Source organism: Magallana gigas, chromosome 3 (genome assembly GCF_963853765.1).
Source record: "Magallana gigas chromosome 3, xbMagGiga1.1, whole genome shotgun sequence".
In the NCBI taxonomy this organism is placed as follows: Eukaryota; Metazoa; Mollusca; class Bivalvia; order Ostreida; family Ostreidae; genus Magallana; species Magallana gigas.
The window spans coordinates 57,381,298-57,399,706 of record NC_088855.1 but is presented as its reverse complement, the minus strand read 5'-3'; the positions used below and the strand labels follow the sequence as shown (position 1 = coordinate 57,399,706).

General features: G+C 37.1%; 1 protein-coding gene and 1 long non-coding RNA gene across 4 annotated transcripts; one reads left to right on the top strand and one right to left on the bottom strand.

Annotated features, from left to right (window-relative positions):
• Positions 1-1,608: 1,608 nt before the first annotated feature.
• LOC105321499 (uncharacterized) lies at positions 1,609-16,139 on the bottom strand. Of its 3 annotated transcripts, none has more exons than XM_066080587.1 (20): positions 16,017-16,139; positions 14,854-14,976; positions 11,240-11,400; positions 10,855-11,080; positions 10,149-10,498; positions 9,823-10,048; positions 8,463-9,718; positions 8,064-8,301; positions 7,668-7,787; positions 5,948-6,058; positions 5,457-5,574; positions 5,201-5,358; positions 4,752-4,923; positions 4,331-4,596; positions 3,893-4,041; positions 3,610-3,772; positions 3,326-3,472; positions 2,726-3,070; positions 2,397-2,495; positions 1,609-2,312 (listed from the first exon to the last, which is right to left on the bottom strand). In XM_066080587.1, exons 2-20 carry the CDS (start codon positions 14,876-14,878, stop codon positions 1,960-1,962), a joined length of 4,683 nt encoding a protein of 1,560 aa, XP_065936659.1. In that variant the 5' UTR covers positions 14,879-14,976; positions 16,017-16,139; the 3' UTR covers positions 1,609-1,959. The 3 variants fall into 3 exon arrangements, with proteins under 3 accessions (XP_065936659.1, XP_065936658.1, XP_065936660.1); XM_066080586.1 differs by lacking the exon at positions 16,017-16,139 and adding an exon at positions 15,855-16,010; XM_066080588.1 differs by lacking the exon at positions 16,017-16,139 and adding an exon at positions 15,077-15,198.
• A 432-nt stretch (positions 16,140-16,571) lies between these two features.
• On the top strand, positions 16,572-17,504 carry LOC117687682 (uncharacterized). Its single transcript, XR_010712457.1, has 3 exons — positions 16,572-16,929; positions 17,135-17,211; positions 17,450-17,504. It is a non-coding gene; the product is annotated as an uncharacterized lncRNA (long non-coding RNA).
• The last annotated feature ends 905 nt before the right edge of the window (positions 17,505-18,409 follow it).

Genomic DNA, 18,409 nt, shown 5'->3' with positions numbered 1-18,409 from the left:
AGCCCTCTCCCCCCCCCCCCCCCCCCCCCAAAAAAAAAAAAATCGGAAGAGGGCTACATTATTGCAGCTAGGTCCACTCCAACATTACCTGTTCCAACCTACTGGAGCTCCAGTTCCGTTGTAAATTTAAAAATTATCGTTACCAAATTTGAACAGCAGTGTTACCGTGAAAGTTTATATGCCTATATATTCGTTATAATATTGAAATCCTTAAAAGGAACAGCCAGCCTCGCTGTAAATGTTGATTGATTTCAAGCAGACGAAATCGTGAGAAGACGCTTAATTTTCTATTCCGTGAATCAAACAAAGTGTTTTGTTTATTTTTGAAGGTTAAACTTTCAAGTTTTTATGTTCACAAGTTTGCATTTTGTTTGCTGACAATAAAACAGACACAACTTTACATTTTGTTGACAGTGTTTATCTTGGAAATTCCCGTTCTATAAATAGTGTTAGATCAGAGCAGTTGAGAAAAGTAGATCCGGCGAAAATTTTATCGATGCAGGTATCAAAGAAATTTTTCAACCAATCAGAAGCGCCGATATCTCATCAAACGAATAAATATTAAATGATTTCAAAATCAACGATATGTGATTTTGCATGGTAAGTAGGATCAGTAATCGAAATATTTCTGAGAAATTGTATGGGACCAGGGAAGATTGAACTCTTGTCTTGTTCAACCAAACGCTCGGCTGTCTCCGTTTATCTCCGACAAGCAAGAGAGATTGTTATACCCCTGTAAAACAGTTACTATATAACTCTATACGAAAACAAGTCCAGCATTTTGACTGTTGGACTGGAACTGTTAAATTGGAACTGTTAAAATCGACTGTTAGAAAAGACTGTTGACCGGTGACGTCACATTCCGCGAAAACGTGTTATTGATTAGAAAGGTATAACAAAACAGTTGTTGACTGTGTCTCGGGCAACAGTTGATCTGTCGGACCGGCTCGCAAACTGATGCCCGCGGCCTTCGGCCTTGGGCAACAGTTTGCGAGCCGGTCCGACAGATCAACTGTTGCCCTCGACCCCAGTCAACAACTGTATACTGTTTTTTAACGAAGACTGCCAAGCGTCTGGATGAACGAGACTACATTGAACTCTAGCGTAGGAATACATACGATTTTTAAAAAAATATCTGAACTGTTTGTACAATTTAAAATCTTACTATTTTCATGGTATTTATAAATAAGTTTTCTTGAAAACACAATGCTTCAGAATACATAGCATCGAATTTATCGATTATTTTCAAGAACTAAGTGTTGTCAGCGGTATAATTGATTTGTGCTTAGGTCCAAACACTGTTTCACTTTTGCTTTGCCCGAGTGAGTGCATGGGAGAGTTGATTAAAATCAACTCCCAAAAATAACTCTTGAAATTTTGCTTTTAACAATAAAATCAACTTTATTGTAAATACATGTACCTCAAAATAAATGTACGTTGAGAAAGGACCCTTAGTGCACAGGGGCATCGTATCCGCTCTACACTCTATGACATATATATATAAATAATACACAAGGGTGTATTATTTATATATATATCATAGTGTGTAGAGCGGATACGATGCCCATGTGCTTAGCGTTTGGACTCAGTATAATATGAAATTCAGGGAAATATCCAATATTTTAATTTAATCATAATTTTGATTCTCTTTTTTCTTAATTACATACATGTATATTAAAACAAAACACTCTATAATATAACACGCACGACTGTACCGCTTGCACACTGGAATCCCATTTTGATTGTCCAAGTTATACTGCACTCTTAGATTACCGGGTATATACACATATACACAACAAACAAGACTCCATAAACATACATGTATAGCGACATACTTACTCATAAATACAAAAGTATTACTCTAGATACAACATTTCTATTGATAAGACGACGAGGTAGTATATCGTTTTACACTTCTTTCTAGAAAAATTAACATTAATTATAGATTTATAATTTTTTTCATAAACAGTCTCCAAGAATGATCGTGAAATCGTCGATAGAGATGCTGGCACTTTGGGAGTTGACTATGCCCTGAATTGTGACCCGGTGGGGGTAGTGTTTGTAGGACATCGGGACGGACAGCTGCTGCCACGCGGAGCAGTCGCCCAGTCTGTATCGTCTGCTCCAGAGAGCATTCCCGGTGATGACGTAATTTCCGTAGACAAATGACGTATGTATGGATAAAACAGTATCGTGACACATTTTATATCTAACTTTCACACAGTAGGACGAGTCCATGTTTCCCAATGGCTGATACAGTACTCCCTTGGTTCTAGGCGGTTTGTTATTTCCATCGAAATGCATATATCTCTCTAAAAATTTAAAAAAACAAGTGTTAGTATTATAAGCATTGAAAAAATATCATAATAACGACACTTTGATAGCAATAAACATACCACCGTTTTCTTCTTTCATCTCCCAAACAAAGAGTGAGTCATCTTGAGACAGTTCACATCCATTTTTCTCGTTAAAGTCACATTCTATGTGCCCATCATCTGAGGATTATATATATATATATATATATATATATATATATATATATATATATATATATATATATATATATATATATATATATATATATATATATATATATATATACACACATGTATACATATATAATAATCATAAAAAGATTACTAACTTTCTATAAAAACAAGTACAATTCAGAATAATCAAATTGTTTAACGTGGTATCTATCTAGTAGAGAAATTCCTATTCCAACCTTTGCATTTTCCCGCCACTAATTTGACGTCATCAATGGCGACTCCAGTAGTGTAGGTGGGCTTCAGAGGAACCGCCGTGATATTGAGCTGGGCCACACCACTATCGATAGATATATTGACAGTGCTCCAGGTCGACAGACCCTTTGAGGCTGACCACAAGTCAGTGACGTCATCACCTTTTTTAAGGCGAGCGGAAACCTTAAGTCTGATTGAGTCGGGCCTCTCAAACACATAGCTCAGTGACATACATGACGGTTGGGTGATTGAGAAGACCGGAAGTTGAAGTACGGCAGTGGACAGGTCGTCGTTAGAATTGAAGGGTATTTCTGCGTAAAGGTAGTGCCCTGTTCAACAAAGTAGTTAAATATCATCAGATGTCAACAGATATCCTGATACCCTTTTCTTGACGATAAGCAAAAGTTTCATGCAGACCACTTTCGATTGACTGTTTTTAACATTTGAAACCAGCAGTTCACTTGTAATGCTTTAAAAGGTGTTATCCTTCATCTGTTATGGTTTGATAGGTATGATCATTCACCTGTGATGTTCTGAAAGGTATGATCATTTACCTGTGATGTTCTGAAGGTATGATAGTTTACCTGATATGTTCTGATAGGTGTGGTCCACGGCAGGTCGCCCTGTGGCGGTTACTCCCCCTGACTGCCGTGTCCACATAAACATGTCTGCTGACAGGTCGACGTGTCCACAGGAACCGGAAGTTTCATAATCACAGGCTATCGCCGGACCTAGCAACACAGCCATTGACATATGAGTGATATTAATTCCACGTGCTTAAATTAAAGTATATCAAATACATGTACAATATTACCTCAAGGCATGGTTAAATTCGCCGTGAAAAGAATGACAAAGGTACAAATCTAACCTGATGATTGGGTGATGTTTGTGATCCACCCTGTGAAAGCGTCCACTCGGGTATACACCCCCGGCTTGTGGAGCTGTCCGCACGGTGACTCCCCCCACGTAGTCACCCCCATCAACATCCAGTGGTTCCGAACCCGACAGACCAGGGGACCCCCGCTGTCTCCCTGTGAAAACACCATCAGGACGTGTTACTTGGCATCTCTTTATATCATCATTCAATATCGAATTAGCAAAGCTATGAAAACTAAAAAAAATAGATGAAATGGACAGCATGTGTTTCTCACTTTACAGGAGTCAATTCCACCATAATCGTAGCCAGCACAGAACATGGAGTCTTTCAGTTTGGCCGCATACGCCTTCTTACATTTGGACTGGCTCCACAGTTTGATCTTAGCATGGTGAAGCATGTCCGGCAGAACGGTAGTGTAGTAGTCTACGGTATATACAAATCTAAGTCAATAAACTCATAGTATATACACCTAGTATACACTGTATACGACAACAAAAGTAAGTGTTTTAGCCGGGTGTATACTTTATGGCACAGAATAATCTCGCAACGATAAAAGGGATCAAACAGTAGACCACAAATACTAAATGCTTTGATAATCAATCTTTAGTTTTAAAGACGTAGAATTCCACATAAAGCAATTTAAATGAATGCAAATCAACCGCCATAAACATTTTTTTCATCAAATTATTTTGGAATTTCTAAGAAATCCAACCTTCAATGCGGGTCACACCCCAACCGGAAATGTAACATATAAGACCGGAAGTGAGTAGTTGCGACTGCTGTGGGATGCATGCTTTCCGGATAAAGTCGTTGGTCCGGACTTGGTGTTGTAGGTGCAGGAGCGCGATGTCGGCGTTGTAGATAAAGTCGTGGTCCGGGTGACGGATGACCTCCATCACTCGGCGGGAAGTGACGTCAGCTTGAGTCAGGGAAGTCGTGCCGAACTGAGCCCTGATTAGATAGGGTGTTTTTGAGACACTGAAAAGAATGAATAATTCAAAGATTACACTGTTGCCTCGCTATATCAATTCAAAATGATTGCCTTACTGTTATAAACTTACAGGTATATGTATATTTGAGATTCAACGTTATTTAAGCTCCTGAAAGTAATTTGATCAATCAGTGACACTCACGACTCTACACAGTGCCCGGCCGTCACCACCCACCGGTCCGCCACCAGAGTGCCCCCACACAGGAAGGAGTTCCCCACCATTAGCGCCACCGTCCAGGGCCACTGGCCCCTGTGTGAGACGCTGCCCCCGAGAATGTACGGCTGCATAAGGTCACTGCTTACTTCACCACACGCTGTGAACCAGACATATATATATATATATATATATATATATATATATATATATATATATATATATATATATATATATATGTGTGTGTGTGTGTGTAATTCAATTTTGTTATATTTCATTGGCTAAATAGAAAACGGTAAAAGAATATGAAATTCGTGAAGAATTAGTCCTTAATAATAAATCACTATTCATTATAATGATAAATATTGTTTAAAAAATGAACGCCTACTATACGAAGCTGTTAACATTTTGAATTGTAATGAATGGTTCTTTTATACCTGCTTTTTGACATTTGAGATGAACTTTTTGGTTACTAGGACACCACGTTACTATGGACAACAAATCACGTGACAGAACTGTGTCCATGGAGATGGAGTCCTTCAGACCAACATGTACCAAACTGTTGCTGGTTTCAAACCACACGCTATCGACAACGCTGTCAAAAGGAGGCATGCAGTTAGAAAAAGAGACACTATTTAAAAAGAGCACATTGAATTTTAATTTCCATGTGACTCATGGTAAAGACCTTTTAACCTGAAAAACTGGTCGGCACAGATTAGATCTGCGAGTGTGGGGTTCCAGGCGTCTCGGCATACAGGAAGATGTTTGTTGCTGTAGTGAATGAGAATCTCTGAGTCTTGCGTCAGTGAAACTGTGAATTAGACAAAAGCTTTATATTTAGCTTAATAGTAAGGATTTGTGATTAAAAAAAGTAGAATGACGGAAAAGAAAATGGAGTGCGAGAGTGGGGTGCAGGCGTAAGTAAAATCGATAAAAAGCATCGAATGGACCCTCTATCAAAGCTTATCACAAACTGAGAGTTAATTAAGCAATCTTTGATAAAAGAGCTTTTAGTGATATAAGAGGCTTAAATTGTAAGGTCCGGGCCAAAATGTTAAAGTAAAAAAAAGCCGGTGGAGTTGGGATTGGTGGTAGGCAAAAACACAATTATGAGCGAGAGCAAGAGTGAAATACTAGAGGAAAGTTCGCTTGGAAGAAATATTAGATGCCGATGATGATCTTACAGCAGTTGGCTTCATCCTCGTGGCCCGAACAGTCGGGGCTGCCGTCACACTGGAGGAAGGTCGATATGCACTGTCCATTATTACATCGGAACTCATCGGGCCTACACTGTCCTTAAAACGATAAAGCAAAATTTTTAATATGTTTTCTGTTCCTTTCAATTAATCGCCCATCAGTTAGTTTACATTGTAAACTCAATAGAAGGATGATGTACACAAGGGACGTTTTCACTAATACCTATAGCCTCTTCTGTATACTACAAGTATATAAATGATTATACCATGTCAGAGCTACTGATGATTTTTTACAACGAAGTTGTGCATAGACTTCACACAGACTTCTCTATATGACCCTCAGTTCATAAGCAACAACTGGAGACAATAAGGGCAACTCAGTTGACGTCAAAATGAGATTTCCTGTTTAACATGGTGATTCCTTAAAACCTAGTCATTTTTATCTGGAGTATAATTGTGCACTGTTGAAACTGTCCATCATTGCGTGGACCCTGAGGTCCACGCAGAAAATATATAAGCGAGGTTAAACCGTATGCTATGGGGAAAATTCAGCCTGCGCATGAGATAGCCTGGTTCCTGTGCGTAATGGGTAGCTCAGGAACCAGGCAATCACACGTTTATCTGAATCGGGATCGGGATTACATGCCATATGCACACATAAGTTCAAAGGCGCTGTAATTGTAAAGTTGTTGGTAAACAGTACAGAAACAAGGTATCCCTTTCAAAGAAACTATCAGCATGTGATATGAACTGTCAGTAGTATGAAATAAGATAATGTTATGCCGAAACTACAACATGCAATGCAGCATCAAATAGCATATTTGCAATGTTTTGTTGTTTTCCGAATACACATGTAACTTAACTTTACTTTTATAGTAGGCGAGGCTAGAGTACTTCCCGATTAAATTTTTTAAGCATTTAAGTATGATTGAATAATTATGTCACTGTATAAAAGTTTAAATCTAAAAAAAAAATGCATCAAAATATGAAATTAACTTGCACAAAGCTGTCACCATAGTTAACAAAGTAGTGAAAATCGTAATGTGTGTGCAAATACTGTAAACCTACTATTATTCGCGACGACTTTATTTCGCGATTCACTTCTGATAAATTGGTTTGCTACGACAAATGTTAGCGACCAAGCCTTCTCTATACCAGTGTTACTATAACAACCATACGACAACGAAATATTCGCAAAAACGAGGCCCTCGCGAACCCCGCGGAAATTTTTCGCAAGCGATTAAAAGTTGGTTTACAGTAGTAGAATTCGCCGAATGCCTCATACTATACATGCAAACTTCATTAATAGATATATCATAATTATCTTAAAAGGTATGAACCCTTTATATTCTGAAATAAAATGTCAGGGCTATACATAATACGTAATACAAGGTTAAAAGCAGGGGGCTATAGTGGGTGGAATCTCTAATAATCTTAAGGCTTTCACGTTCTCTTTTGAAACACGTGCAAATGGTCCACGTATTGTAGTCATTTTTTAAAGGACAGCAACTTGTTTTAGTTATAGGTGGCGACTTTGTATTATGTAATACAAAACCGACAGACAATAAGACCGAGTTGTATGTTCTAGACATGCTAAGCAATAAAAGCTTACACTTTATTTTTTCCTCTTACGTAATACTTGACACGAAAACTTACCACAGTACCTCCCTAAAGACACTTACCACAGTACCTCCCTAAAGACACTTACCACAGTGGAGCTCGTCCCCATTGTCTGGACAGTCAACCTCACCGTCACAGAACCACTCACTGGGGACACAGGGACCCCCCACACACCGGCTCTGATGTAGGGGGCAGGTGCTCTCCTCGTCTGGAAATATAGATAATAAAACATCATCATTGTCTGCAGCTCTATATGTAGCAGCCATTAAATCCCTTGCATAAATACCAGGTACAATTACCGGGGGTATATTAAAACGGTCATTGAAAGAAGTTCTTTTATTCTTTTGAGTTTTTATAACAGTTTATTCTTAATTCAAAATGATGCAACTGAATTTAATTACCGGTGTATACTAACAAAATGTAAAGGAAGGAATGCTTTATATACTAGACGTAATAAATACAGATAAAGTTTTTGGGGAATTACATTGGGTTTCTTTTATATCCACTGTCAATTTGAAACCACTTCTCTGCAAAAATCGGTCGGATGTAAACACTATGTAGATCGCAGGTCCTGAGAAAGTTCGGTTCGGCGGTATGTCGGTGCCACAATACTGGTTTATCACGGGACTTTTAGCAGAGGATCCATTGTAGATCTTTAAGCTGTCGTACTTGCACTGGTCGTGGTATTCAAGGTCGAAAATCTCAAACGAAAGCTCCATTTCCTGGAACATCAACAATCTAAATGAGTATTTATCTCTAACATTTCAATCAGAGAGAGAAATCAGTTTTTGAATTTACTATTTAAGCACATAATTCACATTTTGTTGTGTCTACGTAGTATAACTATTGCTTCAGAGTACCACATTTTTGGTGTACATGTTACCTGCCGGTCCTGAGAAATAAACACCCACGAGCACCGGACGTCGTTGGGGTACGGACTTCCGGTCTCCATTCCCGGGGATTGAATGCGATGCCTCCCCAAGACAGAGAAGACTCGGTCCACCCCAAGACACTCCGTGGGTAGGGGGCTAGGAGAGGGCGGGGTCGTGACTGGGGGCAAGGTAGTCGAAATCGTTGATACCGAGGCCGTTCCTGTCTTTATGTTTATCTTTGTTGATGTGGCTGTTGTTGGTGATACTAATGAGGAGGGCGGAGGCGGCGATGTTGTTTTTGTTGAGAAGGGTGATGATGATAAAGACGATGATGACTGTGATGAAAATGATGTTTTTGGTAATGCTGTAGGTAATGTCGTAGTTTGCAATGATGGCATAGAATAGAATGACGTTTGGGTAGTTGGGACACTAGATGATTTTGAGGACATGATACTTGACACCGGTATTGAAGTCAAATGGCTCCCGCCAATCTTTTCTCTTCTATCAAACGAAACTACTGTCGTCTCTGTAATGGACACAGCTTCAGGGACTGAATATGCTGTTGGCAGTGCATTTACATCATGTGTTGTAGCAGATTGGGAATTCGTCGTATATTTTGTCAATGTTGAAGATTTGGGCACTGCTAATGTTGTTTTTGTTGCTTTGGTTGTTAATTTCTTGGCCTTGTCTTCTATTGTTGTTGCTGTAAATAATCTTGCTGAGGAAGTTAAAATACTAACCAAAGTCGTTGCCATTGTCTGTGTTGTTGTTATATGTGCTGCCGTTTGCAAAGCTGATGTTGTAGGCATATTTGATACTGATAATGAATCTGCTGCTTTTGTTAAACTTGATGATATTGACATAGATTGTGTTTTTGGCATAGTTGGTGAAGATGATGATGATGGTATATTTGAGGATGTTGGCATGTTTAATGTTTCTGACATAGTTGATGTTGGCATAATTGATGTTGCCTGCATAGTTGATGACGTTGGCATAGTTGATGATGTCGGTATAGTTGATGTTGATGTAATAATTGATGTTGTTGAAGGTGTCTTTGATGATTTTGCTGTTGCTAATGACGAGGATTTGTTTTGGTCTGGTGTGTATTGGGATACATTGTTTATTGTCGTCGTTGTCTGGGTTGAGGGATTCGCTGTGGAAGACATCGATGTTGCTGCGTGGGGGGTAGTTGGACTCTGTTCACTGCTGCTGTCCGAGTCGCTTGATGAGGTAGTTGAGCTGTTCAGGGGCTTGGTTGAGGTAGATACTTGATTTAAGTAGAAATTAAACAGTTTTATTCCATTTTATTGCTTGATAAAAAGAATTAAGTTATTCTTAAAATGAAATAATTGAACACTGTCTGAGAATTACCAGTTTCAACTGTCATTTTAAAACCGGATGCGGGAATAATATGATCGGAGTGAAATTCCAGGAGGATTACGTCAGAGGTAGATAGGTACACACTGGACTGGTGCTGCCCACACAGGTCAGCTATGGCGGGCGAGGAGTGCAGGGGTCCATCCCGAATCACCAACCTGTCATACAAACAGTCTGGGTGGTACTCCAACTCTAGGGCTTCCAGATGAACTCTTATAGTCTGAAACAGAATATGAAAAGAAAACAATACAGATAAAAGAACTTTATATAAAATTTGTCTCCGTATATTTTTGATAATATGTATTCTACTATTAATTTACCGCAACGGAAGCTGATGCAATGGTCATCGAACATTGAAGATTCACAGGGTATCTACTGCCTATTTTGTACCCTGGAGAGAATATGGTAAATTTCTCGTTGTCTTTGATATTTATCTGATGTTGCTGAGTAAGACACATTTCCAGATCTATGGTTGTATATTTTTCATTGGCCAGAAGACCACCGGTTGTTGATTTGAAGCTTTCTGTTGTGAAAGTCGATGACGTCACTAATGACGTTGAAACTGGAATTGAGGTTGTGGTTGGTGGTAATGATGAGGTTAAATAGGTAATAAAAATTGGAGTTGGTGTTGATGTTAGTATTTCAGGATGAGTGTCGACTTCTGGTTTTCCTGTAATTAAAGCAAATTCATATTGCATGTTCGGAGAGTATAAAGCACTTTATATTCTGTAGGGTTTTTTGTCTATTTAAAATGCGGTAAAACTTAACTAAGTTAAATGGAGTGTCAATTTGTCAATAGCTGTGAGATACAAAGATAACAAGACCGATTACTGAACAAATACGTGTATTTTTAACAAATACGTGTATTTTTAACAAGAGTCTTTAAAAAAAGGCTATTATATAACATGTCTAGATTATTGACAATAGTTGTAAATTCTTGACGTGTTATGTAAAGCCGCATATTTAAATACTACGAATTGCATATAAAATCCTAAGAATTCATTGCAAGTCTAAAGAATTTTTTACCAACAAGGTGAAGTCTCGCTTTGAATCCTGACCGAGTTTGGATGGGATCGGAGTAGAACTCCAGACAGACTTTGCGTGTGTCTGAGACGAGCGGCGGGGGTAGTGTAGTGCCGCAGTACTTGGTGGGGCTGTTCCCGCCGCACGGCCCCGAGTAGACCTTGACATAGTCCCACCTACAGCTTGTCTCGTACTCCACATCGAACGAAAGAAACCGGACCTCTATTAGCTGGGAGAGTTGGAATAAGTCCAAGTTAACGAGTCGGTAGAATTATAAACAATCGAATAAACTGGCATAATTTATACATTTTCTTTTTTTGAATTATCTTGTACAATCAATATAAACTTGTATACTGTTGTTGATATTTCCATAATGTTTCTAATGTACCTTGTCATATGTAGAGATGTCCCAAGAACACAGTGTGTTCGTAGGGTATGGCTTCCCTTCTAGAAACCCTGGGGATGTGACGAAAACAGGAGAGTTGTCCTGGAGAACAATAGCCTGCTGACAGGATGTGGAACGCTTGACCAACAGAGTCAATAAGATATCTGTACAAAACAGAGTCAATGGAATATCTGGTCAAAACATAGTAATTAGAATATCCACTCATGTCCAATACATTTTTTTTCGATATCGTCAACATCGTGATATTGATACGATATCGATTTTAACTTGTCAACATTGCCGATATTTCTTAACGTTAACATCGTCGACATCGCAACGTCGACGATGTCGGTACAATATCGAATTTACACTGTCTATATCGGAGATATTTCTTTAACGTTTACATCGTCGAAATTGTCGACATCGCAATTCTTCGACATTTCTTCGACGTTGACTTCGTCGACAGCGTTAACATTGCAATGAATTCACATTGAACCGATATTGGGTTAATATTGTCTATATATCGCAAATATTTCTTTTACGTTGTTCCTTGCAAAGCAATCTCAACGATATACGTAATCAGGAAAGAAGGCATACGATGTAGACACGATATTAACTCGATGTCGATCAACATTGCGATGTCGACGATGTAAACAGGAAAAAAGGCACACGATGAAGACACAATGTCTACTCGATATTGGTCAACATTGCGATGTCGACAATATCGACGATGTAAACAGAATATGGGATACGATGTAGATACGATGTTGACTCGATGTCGATCACTATTGCGATGTCGACGATGTAAACAGGAAATAAGGCACACGATGTTGACACAATGTCGACTCGATGTTGGTCAACGTTAACATTGCGATGCCGACGACATAAACAGGATAAAGAGTGTACACTCCAAATGCTAATTTAATAATTATGCTAATATGATTTAAAAACAATGTCTACTCGATGTTGGCCAACATTTCGATGTCGAATATATTGATAAAACATCGTGCATTGGACATACCTCAGAATATTTGTACAAAACAGAGTCAATGGGATATCAGTGCAAAAGAGTTTCAGTAAAATAACTTTATAAACCAGTCAAAAGGATATCTCTATAGAATAGTGAATATGATACTGGGTCTGTAAAAATCAAAGTCAATAGGATATATGTACAAAAAAGAAAAAAATGAGATATCTGTACAAAACAGAGTCAATAGGATATCTGTAAAAAAGGAATATGTACTAGACTGTAAAAAAAATTAGCTGTACAAAATAGTAATACAGTCTATACTAAATAGACTGTAAATCAATTATCTGTACGAAAGAGAAACACCACCTTTACTTGACTGCAAATGATTAAATACGATAAGTATATGTCCGAATTAAGAATACAATCTATTTTGTACTGTTAATGATTTGAAAGAATATAATTATAGCATATCTGTGATAAAACGTTTGATATAACAAATTTTCAATAAACAATATAATACCAAATCTTTACGATAATAATAGAACTCGTTGAATAATAAATCCGTACAAAATTGCGCCATAGAGGAATCTGCAGTACTCGGTCTGTATTACTATAGATATCTAGATATCTATAAAGACTTACGACACTGCGTGATACGTTATGAATACAAAGCAACATATATAGGCGTTCAGTGCTATCTATCCTTAAGCCATAGTAACTTAAATATACAGGCTAACACATCACACTGCAGGCACGTAGCATCAGGGGGGGCCAGGGGGGGCCTGGCCCCCCCCCCCCCCCCACTTTTTCTCGCAGCAACAATTTTTTTAAAATTTACATATAAAAATATGAATTATAATGGAGTTGGCCCCCCCACTTTTTTGGAAGTTATTAAAAAATTGATATGAAAATAAGGAAATGAGTAGTAAAATAGAAGTACCCCCCCCCCCCCCCCCCCACGGATTAGGAATTTCATGATTTGGAGGGAAAAAAATTTTGTAGGGAAGAAATTTTTTTTGGAAGTATAGTTGAGCCCCCCCCCCCCCCCCCACGGATTAGGATTTTGAATATTTTTGGAAACTTTAAGTTTCCCTTTTTTTTTTTTTTTTTTGCTTGTCAAGATTTTTTGGATGGGTCTGGCCCCCCCACTTTCAAAAACGATGCTACGTGCCTGCACTGATGGTTCATAAGAGGTCGTGTCATGCTACAGCGTTTGAAAAACCAACGCCAACGTACACAATAAATAACAAATGTGCTTTCAAGGAGCACTATGATGTCGGATTAATAAAAAACGACGGTTCTTTTTTACCCTTAAAAGTCGTAAGTTTTAATACAGATACTTGATCAGGACGATACGGACGCTTATAATCCTTCATATTTTAGTCTGACCAAAGTTTTTACGATTTAATTTCAGTCGGAACTAAAAATAGGTTAAACGCACGATAAGTGTGTTTTTCTGTACAGTTTAAATCAGTTAAGGGATAGTGTAACAAACATTGTATACGTTCCTGGACCTTTGGTAAATGTCTTGTCTTTTACTAATTAACAGTTTTTAATAATCATGGACTCATTGACAATTAAAAATTGTTAATCAGTAAAAGACAGTTTGAAAATAAGTGAGATTATAGATAGACGTTTCAAGGATTTAAAGCTGAAGATAAAAAAAAAAATATAGATTCAAATTAACTTTACACAATCTTGCAACTAAAATGATTTTTAAAAAAAATTACGAAATGCCTCAGAAATTTTGGATTTCTAAAATATGATATGACTGACATGCCTTTTTATACTTATCAAATACTTGATATCTAAGGCTAGTAAAAACAAAATCCTATATAGTCTTACTTGCTCATGAATATTATTTTTTTATCTCTTGAAAATAAAATATAAATATGCTCCCGTAGTAATATCTTCTTATTCTTAGCTAAGGATGTATATAAATATCAACCTTTTCGGTCACCCCCCCCCCCCCCAAATTTTCTTACAAATGAATCTACCTTAACCTCTACGATATGGTTTACTAAGATCGAAAGATATTTTTTTCTTTTAGAACCGGATGTTACTTGAGACTGGGGAATTTCGGAATTTTCACGATGTAATCAACTGTTGATATAGCTGTTCTTATCATCTTAATGGGTGCAAACACAAGCATTATAAAAAGCGACAACGTATAGTACATATGTACTATATCTGACTGAGTGAAAACATGTATAACCCGTGCTGTTGTATATATAAAAGCAGCAGTGTCGCGTCATTTTCTGCAACCATTGTGTCTTAGTTTTTGTATCATAATTTGATATTTTGTAAATTTGACAATATTCACTTGAGTGAAAGTGAATCGCTTAATTCAAGGCCGCTGTGATAAATAGCACACATTCTTTGAGCGTTTCATCCTTTGTAAATGATGTATGGCTGGCTAAGCTATTTACATATCATTAAAACTTATTAGAGGTGTAAACAGATCAGAAATAAGTGAATAAATCAAATACGTCGTCTTGAAATGTTCACTCAAACACAAAGTCACAGATTATCACAACCACCATGCAATTGGCTTATTTTTGCATGATTTACAAGCTTATAAAATCATGTAAATATATTTTCTAATAGTGTTTAGTATGATTTAATAAACTGCACGAAAGCTACTTACTGACAAGAATTACAAGTAATTCCATTCTTCTCCCCTGTATTGGTAGGTTCCTTCATAATCTTGCCTTCATAGGGAGGGGCATTGGCAAAATGATCTGCGCATACCCATTGGTTAATCCCAGTCCTATTGTGATAAAATACATGTTAGGCTTTTGTCGGTGATCACCCCCTGCATAAGTATAAGTGTCTGGGTAGACACAATAGAGGGACCGAGCAGCACCTACAATGGACAAACAGTCCCTGAGCGGATTGTCCGACTGGAGACCAGCTACACTTTTGTGTACGAGTCGGTTCTGTGGTGATTATTTCACACTGTCCGGTGTTTAAAAACGACAAAGAGGCCTCGTCTTATATAAATATTTATCTGTTTTATCTACTGTGAAATATTTCAATAGTTTTTACAATTTGTGTACTGTCTGACGGTTTAAAAGCGTCCACTGTTCATTTGACCACGCGTCTACGCAAGTGTCGCATAAAATAGCATTAAAAGAGAAATTCACTAAAATTTTCAAATTCAATAAATTCGACACCAGAGCTATAGAATTTCTCTTTTCATTGCATGTTTTGTCACCGTAAAAATAAATACGAGTGTACGATTCGCCTCTATAAAACCACAGAACCAAATAAATTGTAGGCTATGTAGATTGGCTTCATTTTGCTCTCTTTTTGAAGGACTTATCGAAAGAAAGCAATTAAAATTGATATAAAAGACGCAAAGTTCAATGATCACTAGATGGAATTTTTTTTTTACAATATTCATTGATGCACGGTGAGTGTATATGGAAATATTTCCACGCTCTGAATGATATCCTACAAATTAACCCAATAACCCATTGAGCGGGGAAAATGTTCACAGATTTATATATGAATTCTAGAAAAAATGCAGTAAAAAGTCTTTAAATACGGAAAAACGGGTATTTTTTAAATTGTAATTTTACGCGTCGAATTGTCGATTAAGATCAGCAACAGGTATCGAACCTAATTAATGAGAGAAGTTCTTACCTGTGGATAATGTCTGGCCAGGTGTGTGAAGGTACATGTATTTTGCTTCCATTCAAGAATGTTATACTTTTTTCATGCAACGCCCCAGTTATTCTTAGAGTTCCGCCGCGTTGCACCCGCTGGGGTTATACACACAACAAACCTTTCCTCTCCTGTACTCACCTTAATCCGCCCCTGACTGTCCTTTTGACAGGTTCCTCAAAAATTCCTCCTTACATATTCTAATACGCGGTCACGGTTGACTTGCTGTAAGCTTCTTAAATCCATCTATCTTAATCCGGGCATCTGATTGATTGACTGTTTGTGTAAAATAGGAATTTCGGATTGAATTATTTAAGGAAGGATCGGATAGTATGTATCGCAGAAAGAAGAAACATCACAACTGTAACTCTACTAGCATCGCACAAACAAATATGTCAATCCATCATTATAAATGTGTGTTTTTAATCCGTTAAAACATAACATCAAAAACATCAAAAAAATTAAATATCAGTCATAAAATTTTCACTCGATAATGATCAAAAGAAATATGGGGACGTATGGCGCTAGAATGTTTGTAAATGAATGTGTGTGTAAGTCTAAAGTAAGGTAAACTACGTGTTAATACTAGCCCTGATATCAGTCCGAATTAGCTCGGTATAATCAAGGGCCTCGTGAAAAATATCGAATTTATTTCAACATATACATGTGGGGTTATGATTTTGTATAGAGGTATAATTGTGATAGTTTGACTTAGTTTTATTTTTAGCATTATTTAGTTATTCATTCATTCACTTTTTCCATCTTTCACTCTTTGCGCTGCACTAATACTAACAAGTGTGTAAACTTAAACACCCCTATTATAAATAATGGTATAGCCTGTTTAGGTTATTTATTTCAGTGGTTTGGATTATTCCATTTGAAGATAGGTATTTTTATATTTACGGTTTGTGATTGGTCAGTATTGGTCACTACTGATACAGTTTGGCGGGAGATATTCTTTTGTATTCTGGTTCTGTAATTCTTTAATTGCAACCAAGACTTCTAGCCAGACAGGTGTGTTTCAGACTGAGACAAAGCATACAGACTCAGACCTGTAAGTTATTCTTTTAAAACATAATTCTTTAAATAAATACAATTCTAAACTAGATTAAAATTAATAAAGTTAATATATAAGTATGAGTGTGTAGAGTGAACGTTTTGAATACAGTGCAATGTAAATATCAGTGAGCAGTATATGTCTTATATATTTAATTGTATAGTAGACAAGATCTTATATATATTGTATAAATTATAAATAGGTCAAGTCATATAATGAGCCTGATCCGCTGATTGATACTACGTATATGCAGTGTCGTGCACCTAGTTCCATAAATTGGTAACTATTTGTTGAAATTCATTATTGTAAATAGTTTTCATATAATCTATATATTAGAGTGATGTTTCTAAGAGTTGGAAATATTATTTAACATAAAATTCAGATTTATCGTGTATTGCGATTAAATGTAAAGCGATATAATTGACCTATAAGTAAATGTATGTTATACATGTTTGTGATGTCTATAATGTTTGTGTTGTTATAGTGGTGTGCTTATATGTTTTATGTATTGTTTTAGGGTGAAACGATTAATGCGACGTAACGCTCAGAATATATAATATAGAACCCTACAATCGTCTTGGTGTTTTGTTTTATTCGTCCAAGAACGGTTACAAAAATGGCGCCCAACGTGGTTTAGGATCAACGGCAATCTGGTGGACGTCCCCCGCACGCCCATTCCCGTGCAAGGACGGAATTCCAGACGAGAAAGTATAGGCCGACGAAGACCCGCCAAAACAATCCGTGGAGTTTCCCGCACTTTGGTGACGTCATCTACCGGAAGTGTTTATTCGAGGAGATCCACGTGCGTTACTATTCTCGTCCTCGTGTGTGTTGTGTCTTGTGTTTTGTGAAATCTTTGTAAATGTGTTGTGAAATGTATAAGTTGTGTACATGTTCATAAGGAATTTAAATCATTGATTGGTAAGAAATTTCTATTGCGCACCACAAACTAGTTGTATGTTGAAACGTTGATATATATCACGTGATTGCGATCAGCTGTTGTCTACTTTAGTAGGTCAATTCCAAACTTGTGTATTTTTTTGTCATATTTTCTCAATTTCTTTGGCCACTATATATTTTTTTAGTCATTTAATATATAATCAATTGTAAACAAAGCAAGAAAGACGTACGAAAGAGCAAAAATTTATAAAAACTTTGCTTAAACTAAAATCCGGAAATATCCGAAATCTTAATTTTTACAAATATTATACTTTGACATTCGACCTTGACACTTTGTAATAACATCCGGTGAAAACAAAGTTGACAATTCTTGGTGCAAGTCTGGTGTTTATTTGATAATCAGTCATTGGTATTGAAGTTCTGGCTGGTCTGTTCGTCTTCTTCAGATAAGAACTAATCAGGTTGATTTGAATATATCACAATAAATAGTATATCTTGTTTTACAGCGGCTTAAACTTGGTATTACTCCCTATACCCTGTGTGAAAAGAGTGTTTACTAACATTGCACTTCATTTCA